The 7,939-nt window shown below is 45.1% G+C and overlaps 1 protein-coding gene across 1 annotated transcript; it reads right to left on the bottom strand.

Moving 5' to 3' along the window:
- On the bottom strand, nt 1-5,638 carry KLHL34 (kelch like family member 34). Its single transcript, XM_043991412.1, has one exon. It carries the CDS (start codon nt 1,963-1,965, stop codon nt 7-9), a length of 1,959 nt encoding a protein of 652 aa, XP_043847347.1. The 5' UTR covers nt 1,966-5,638; the 3' UTR covers nt 1-6.
- Nucleotides 5,639-7,939: the final 2,301 nt, after the last annotated feature.

Genomic DNA, 7,939 nt, shown 5'->3' with positions numbered 1-7,939 from the left:
CATGAGTTAATGCACCTCAGCCTGTGTTTCCACTTTCTTTATCTTTTCAACCCTTTCCTCTTCCTCCTCTTCTGATAATTGCAATACCGCGCACTTCAGACCGCTCCAAGCCTGGGGCATGTAGCAGCCAATGTCCTCCCAGCAGTCGAGGTCCAAATCGTACCCTACCACGTTTCGGGTGGGCACTTGCCTGGAATCTTGCCACTTTAATCCACCTAGCAGGAGTGCAGTCTCCTCCACCACGGCCAGCCCATAGCAGAAGCGGTCATAGAGCAGGGGCCGTAACCGCGTCCACTGATCTGCCCCGGGATCGTAGCGCTCAATCTCGGAGAAGAGCTCGTAGCGCCCCAGAAAAGCAAACACTGCACCGCGTAGCGTGGCCATGTGGTGCCCAAAGCGGGCGATGCTCATCGGTGCCCTCTTACTCCACACCTTCTCCTGTGGGCTGAAGGCGTACACGTCCCGGATGCTGCCACCTCGTTCCAAACCCCCATCCTCCGGGCGCCCTCCGAGCTTTCCCCCGGATATATACACGGTGCCACAGGCCCCTACCGCTCCGGCATGACCATACACTGGCTGTGGCAACTCCTGGGCCGCTGTCCAGCGGTCTCGGACCAAATCGTATATCTCCACTGAGGCCAGGGCGGCCCCGCTTGTGCCCACACCGCCGACAGCTAAGAGGTTGTTGCCCACCGCACCGCACCAGAAGTGGGCTCGGGCTTTTTGCATGGCAGGCATAGGAGCCCACACGTCGAAATGAGAGTCATAGCGGTGCACTTGGGCCGTAACCTCCAGTGGGAAGGTTGGAGAAAGAGAAGCGGAGCTGTCTGTGGGACTCTCCCCTCCCAGCACGTAAAGGAAGTTGCCTATAGTGCACACGCAGTGTCCCTGCAACGGGGCGGGGAGCCTAGTGAGGCTGCGCCAGCGGTGGTTGTACACATCGAAGGAGACCACATCTTGGGTCAGTTCCCACTCATCCACTTCCTCAGGTTGCACCTCCTGTTCAGCCGGTTCACCTGCAGCTCCGCCGACATCGCCTCTATCTTCTCCTCGAGGGACTTGAACATCTTCAGCACCTTGAGTCACTGCCTCTTTGGCCCGACGCCCCCCAACCAGTAAGATGCGGGTCTGGGGGCTCCTGCAACTTGTCTGCTCGCTCTGCATCAGGGGCTGGCGCGAGATAGCTGTGTGGTAGCTGATAGCCTGGATAATTAGACCCTTCACTCGGGGAGGAAGGCTGAGGCCCGATCCTGAATAGACCCGACGAAGCACCTCAGCGGGCACCAGGCCGAAGCGTATGCGTTCCAGAAGACTGCAGCAGTGCGGGAGGCGTTCGGCTGCGGGATCCCGCAGCAACCAACTCAAGGCCAGGCTCAGTAACCGGGCCTCGGCCACGTATGGCACGTCGGGGGAGCCCAGCACTGCCTTAAGCGAGCCTGGGTTGAGCTCCAGAAGCCCCGCCGCCTCGGGGCCGCTGTCCAGCAGCGCTCGCATGTGGCGCCCAATAAAGCTTTCGGCCGCCGACAGCGTGTCAGCCAGGCCAAAGCGAGTGGCGAGGTTGGCCACGAAGCAACAGTTCTCCAGGCCCAGGTGACGCACCAAGTAGCGGCTGCACAGGCCTACGGCCTCGCTCACCTGTAGGTAGCTGGCGGCCTCCAGCGTGTCTTCCAGCGTGTCCATGGACAGGGGCAGCCAAGCAGTATAGATGAAGTCCAGGAGGCGCTGAAGGCCGGTGGCCGAGGGCACCTTCAGGTGGATAACAGGGGCCCGAGATTCCTGCGTGTAGCTCTTGAATAGAGCTTTAAAGTAGTCGCTGGAGCACGCCAGGAGCGACCTGTGCGCCAGGAACTCGCTGCCTTCAGCCTCCAGCGTCACGTCGCACAGGAAGCCCTCGTCGCGCAGCACCTGGTAGTGGGTGAGGATGGCGCCTCCGTGAGCTTTGCAGTAGGACAGAAAGTAACTCATGGTGCATCATGCAAAGGGGAGTAGGCTTGGAAGAAGAGTAAACCAAGACCAAGCCCCACACCCCCAAACCTCACAAACCTGCTCGGGCTCAAGTCACCCGAGTAGCGGCCCCCATTATCTATTACCCGAGTTGGCAAGCACCCTTCAAAGTCCGGATCGCTTTCATCTCTCATCTAAATCTGAAAGTTGCCACCCACCCCCTCTCCTAGCACAGGTGAGCCATGCCCTGGCTAGGGAAGGTTTCCCGTAGTTCAGACAGCCCACACGAGATAAGAAGGTGGAATCCACCGGACTTGGACGCGTTCCAACTTCGACGGGTTGAGTGGCTGCTGGGGCAGAGAAGCTTTTTAGAAATGCAGCCTTTGGGAGAGAGTCCCAGACGGCCCAGCAAGGACAGCTGTGGCGCCGCACCATCACCTGAATGAAAGGAGCTTCTGTGTCCCCCGGCTGCCCCTATCTCCCAATCAGATGAGTCTTCGAACTCTGACAGGTAGAGGCAAAAAGCAACGACAGATGTGCAGACGCGGTAGAAATGGATAGGATGTGGGAGTAGAGGGCTCTCCTCTCCGTCTTCCCCTAGCCCCTCTCAGTAAGCCCAGTCCTGAGGGTTTTCACCTGCAGAAAGTCAAGATTCGAAACTTTCCTGCTAAAACACACGCCCGCCCGCCCGCACTCACACACATACACAACAGGGGCCGGGGACAACTGGCTCCTGGGGCGGGGGATGCGGGGTAATCTTTTACCCTTGCTCCGCGTGAGGGATTAAATCAGACCTGACGGGATTAGAGCAGGAGGCCAGGCAAGTAAATACGGTTAGTCACTGGTATAATTGGACATGCCTGGCCATCCGTTCCCAGTGCTGTACATACTATCACCGTAGCTCATAGATACAGGAATAGAGCTCAGACACAATCCTTTCCTTCCACACCAGCCCGCTTGTACTCGCCCCTCTCGCTCCTCCTCCTGGCCTTACAATTTTGGATTGTAAATCAAGGACTGAGACTTGGAGAGCTGAAACTTTCGACTTTGAATGACCTGACTGGAACTCACGAGGATGACCCTTTCGGATAGCAGTGTATCAGGAATAGAACAAAGCTGCGAGTGAAATGGGAGGGGGGGGGGCGGGCGGCGGGGGTGCAAACTGGAAGAAGCAGGAGTGGAGAGGAGGGTTGTGTCCCTGAAGACCTAATTAATACAGGAGCTGAAGCTTTGTTCTCCAGGCTAGCTTGTCACCTCAAGCCCAGGACTTGGGGCAGCATTGTTTCACGAGTTCCACTGGGAAAGGGTCCGCGAGAGATCAACTTTCAGTTTGGAGTAGATCCTAATTAAACCGCAGTTAAGAGGGATTAAACTGTGATATTTTCACAGTAACACCCAGGAGATTCAAGAAGAACTCCTGCTGAGCTGAGACACAGGATCCGTGGGGTCACGCAGACTCTGGACATGAAGCTGACTAACAGCAGCCTGTAACAAGTCAGTGATACCTGGACTTTCTAATCATTTGATTGGAAATTGGGGATTTTCAAATTCAGAATCCCCATTGCTGGAATCTCACATGGGGCAATGCAGTGGAAGGTGTGACTTCCCCATTGCTCTCCCCCATACTTGACTCACTACCAATTTGTACATGTCATCTTCATCTCTAGTCTCCTTTCCAAAAAGCAAGTAGGGAAGTAAATTGTATGTGCTTGAAGTAAGTTTACTTTAAGAAATTGATATCCAATAATTCCTTCAGATTAGTTTCCCTGCTTTGTTACTTGATCTAAGAGCGGGTCAATCATCCTTTATTGCAGAATGAGATAATGAGTCTTTCGAACTCATCCGAGGCTGATGTCTCAAAGGATTTCTTTTCTTGGAATTATTCTTGGAAGCTGCAAAAGGAAGAAACCCCACCAGCGTTTGCAGAAATGCGCACCGGGGTTGGGGGTGGGGGGTGGGACTTAAGCTTTGTACAGATCAAATACTTTTTTCTTACCATCTCCATATTTTTAAATAAATAAATTTGTTAAATTAACAGATCAATAAAAATGGGGGGTTGCTGCCACCCCAATGTGGAATGGTGGTGTATTTGTGTTTAAAACTTCTCATTTTAGTTTGTTTTAGTAAGCTTAAGGTTTATTCAATAGGATCTGGAAGAATTCACATTTCTGACTTAAAAAGATAAACAATTTCCAAGTAGAAGGAAGGGCCACAATGGTCTTCCTCATCTCCTATACTCCCTGACCTGCAGACTCTTAAAAGTTTACATTAAAGTTCTAATAGCTTCCTTACTTGTCTATTTAGTGTTCTCTCTTCACCAATTTGGGGCATTCAAAAAAGTGCAGCAAACATCATTAGGGATATTTTTATCTTCTAGAAGCTGAGAAAAAAGACATGAAAATTAATTTTCCCTTCTTGAAACTGTAAGATTCAAGACTGGTCTCAGATTGGATATTATTTTAACTCTACAGGCTAATATGTTTTAAAATCAGGATGCTAGTGATGCAGGAAGATATATATATACATATATATATATATATGTTAGTATCCTTGGTTCCAAAGCAAAGTAGCACTTTATATGTTTATATTTCATTTCACAAAATTATAATGAATTCAAGAGGTTTTTATTTAAGATTTAAAGAACATTAGAGCAGGAAGAGATTTAAAAGATCATCCAATCCAACCCTCTTTTAAAGATGCAGAAACTGGGGCCAACAGGGGTTAAGTGACTTGTTTGTGGTCACAGGGCTACTTAGAAGCAAACCTTGGCCTATAATCTAGGACTTCTGACTCCTGATCCAGGACTCTTTCTGCCATGTTACTTAATGTGATGTTAAACAAAATAATTGATATCACATACAGTTTTCACATGCAAGATCAACCAACATTAAAATATAGATTTCAGTTATTTTAAAATCTATAATTCTGTCAAATCATAAACAAACAAAAAGATGCTAACAGAAAGATGAGATATTCACACACCAACAGGTGTATATGCACATTCCAGCTAAGTCAAAACACATGGAAGGACTTTGGATTTAAATGTAGCATAGAGTTTAAGAAATAAAAATAAAATAGTTTGCTGGGGTGTTTTTTTTTTTTAAAGGAAACATTGCAACATCCAGTTCTACATACCAAGGCTACTTCCTCATCCTGGCCAATAGCCCATGCTCATGCTGCTTTGCTGATGTGGATATGGTGAATTCTGTTGAATGAGAAATTCTGTATAATAGATGTGTTCACAAATTCCTGTCTATTTAACAGACAAAGCAGTCAATATATTTAAAGATGTTGTCCTTTCAGTAAGATATTTATGTATCATACCAGTATTTGAATACCTGTACAATGTTATACATTCTTAATAAAATTCTAAATGGTTTTCCAAATGCTGTGTTGGGAAAGTTTAAATTGTATAAATTTTTTATTGGGATGAAGGGGAGGTTAATAAAGAGGTGCTTTTTGGGTAAACCTAAATAATGTAGCAAAGAAAAAACAACTTTAACTTCTATATTAATTTTTAATGTCAAAAAGTCACAGAAGAAACTTCTTGTGGAGACTCGACATACTCTTAAGTAAAAAAAAAAAGAATTGTACACTGGACATCATTTGGTTAAATTTATTAAGTAATCAGTCAATTGTACCTTTTTACCTTTCCTTACATTTTACATTTTCCTACTACCAATCATCAGTTAAACATTAAGAATAAAATTATTTGTGCCCTGGATTTTGGTCATGGACTCACTTAAAACCTACATTTTCCTGCATCCCACACATTTCTGACACTGTCTGCATTGTTTCTTATTGTAAGTTAGGGGTTCTTAACCTTTTTGTGTGTGAGGAAACCCTTAGACTATTTGGTGAAAACTATGAACCCCTTCTCTTAAAATAACATTTTAAATGTATAAGGTAAAATCCATAGAATTACAAAGGAAAACATTTATATTGAAATGGAGTTATCAAAATATTTTTAAGGTCATGGACCCCAGATTGAGGAATCTCTGCTCTAAATTAACATTAGCTGTTATATTATAGAACTATGGTAACAAAAAACTTTTCACACATTGTGGAAGAAAAATTCTTAATTAATTCAGCCTTTCTCTAAGACTACTTTTTAGAAAATTTGTTTCATCTTTCTGTAACATCTTCAAGATTTAAAAGAATTCAAATGATAGTATATTTTTTAAAGTAGCCAGTCATTTCAGCATTTGTGAAGTCTGCCAGGTTGACAAGCCTTGACACCACAGCCTTCTACCAATTCATAGTCCAAGATCCCAAATAACAGCACTATTTCATTCATACCACCCCCACAAAAACAGCTGGGAAATTCACTCAATCATTAACTATCCCTGTAGTGTGCCAAGCTCACTAACAGCTGTATCTGAGTGTGTATTCAACTCAACATTTATGAAGAAGAAACACAGCCAGACAACTGTGAAAGACCAGAGGCCTGGGGAGGTGAAGGAAAAGGGGCAGAGAGATTGGGTAGTGCCATTGCTTCTCATCCATATAAAGTCCAAGGTCATCCACTGCATCCTGGGCCATCATCAGTCATCTTGACTTTTGTCTTGTTGGAGTCTGATGACTGAAGGAGAGAGTGAGCCTGATGCCTTTTTGAAGCTCTTCTCACTTAAATCCAATTTACACACAAGATATCACCCTGTGATGTCATTGGTCCTCTTCAAAAACAAAGGACAGTGCAGCTAGGTGGCTCAGTGGATAAAGCACCAGCCCTGGATTCAGGAGAACCTGAGTTCAAATCTGACCTCAGACACTTGACACTTACTAGCTGCGTGACCCTGGGCAAGTCACTTAACCCTCACTGCCCCGCCCCCCCACCCCTAAAAAGGACAAAACATATAAGAGAAATCTAGAAATCTGGAAATGTGTCGACTTAAAGATCATCTAGTTCAGCATACTTAACCTTTTTTGTATCATGGACCCCTTTGGTAATCTAGTAAATAAAGCCTATGGATTTATCAAAATAAAATATCTTTAAATGTATGAAATAAGATACACAGGATTACAAAGAAAAACAATTATAATGAAATAGTTATCCAAATAATTTTTTTTTTGATTCACAGACTCTAGGTTAAGAACATCTGATCTATTCCAACCCTTTCTCTGTAGAATGTCAATTGGCATCAAGAAGACCTGCTTTCAAATCCTGCTTCAAGCCTTTACCCACCCTGGTCATGTCACTTAACCTACTATCCATGCCTCAGTCTCCTCTTCTGTAAAATGAGTGTATAGGACTTGATGTCCTGTCTCTAGTAGGCTGGTATACAGAATTTTATACATTCCTTATTTAATGCTGTTGCAATTTTGAGTCTCCAGTGCAATGATGAGGCATTGTCAACACGTATTGGGGTTTTTTTGGCTTAGGTTTTTTGTTGTTGTTTTGTTTGCAGCATACCTTATTGCCAGTATCTTCGACTATTTTAGGCTGTTTTGTTTATATTAATCTAACTGTTTCAGTGGATTAGATGCCACTTTATTAGGAAAGAGATTTTATCCCCAAGAAACTCGAAGCATGAGCATCCATTTTAGTTTTTCCCTCTAGAACAGTATTTGGAATACTAGTGAATAATCACTGATGCCTTTTTCTAATAGAAATCATACATGCACCCAATGTCCAAACAATATCTTATTGATTACATCATTGTCTGGCAGTGGATCTGAAGGGCCTTTTTGTGACAAAATAGCACCTAATGTTGAATGGACCATAGTCCAATACACACCAAACAGAGGCTTAGTCTAAAAACAGAAAAACTATTCATTATTTTTGACCATAGACTGACCTTTCTAGTACATATGACTGCATGGGGTGGTCTTTCTGATATGAATACTTTTTTTATTCTAGAAACTAAATTAAAACCATCTATTATAGCTGGTCCGGTGGAGCAAATGTTGATAGGAAGGCCAGGCCAGGCCTCAGCTGGCACATGCTGATGTTATTGAGAAGCAAGTATGGGGTAGCATTCTCTGGAGTGATTGC

Source organism: Dromiciops gliroides, chromosome 3 (genome assembly GCF_019393635.1).
Source record: "Dromiciops gliroides isolate mDroGli1 chromosome 3, mDroGli1.pri, whole genome shotgun sequence".
Lineage (NCBI taxonomy): Eukaryota > Metazoa > Chordata > Mammalia > Microbiotheria > Microbiotheriidae > Dromiciops > Dromiciops gliroides.
Note: the sequence above shows the minus strand (reverse complement) of the source record. Positions and strands in the feature narration are given on the sequence as shown.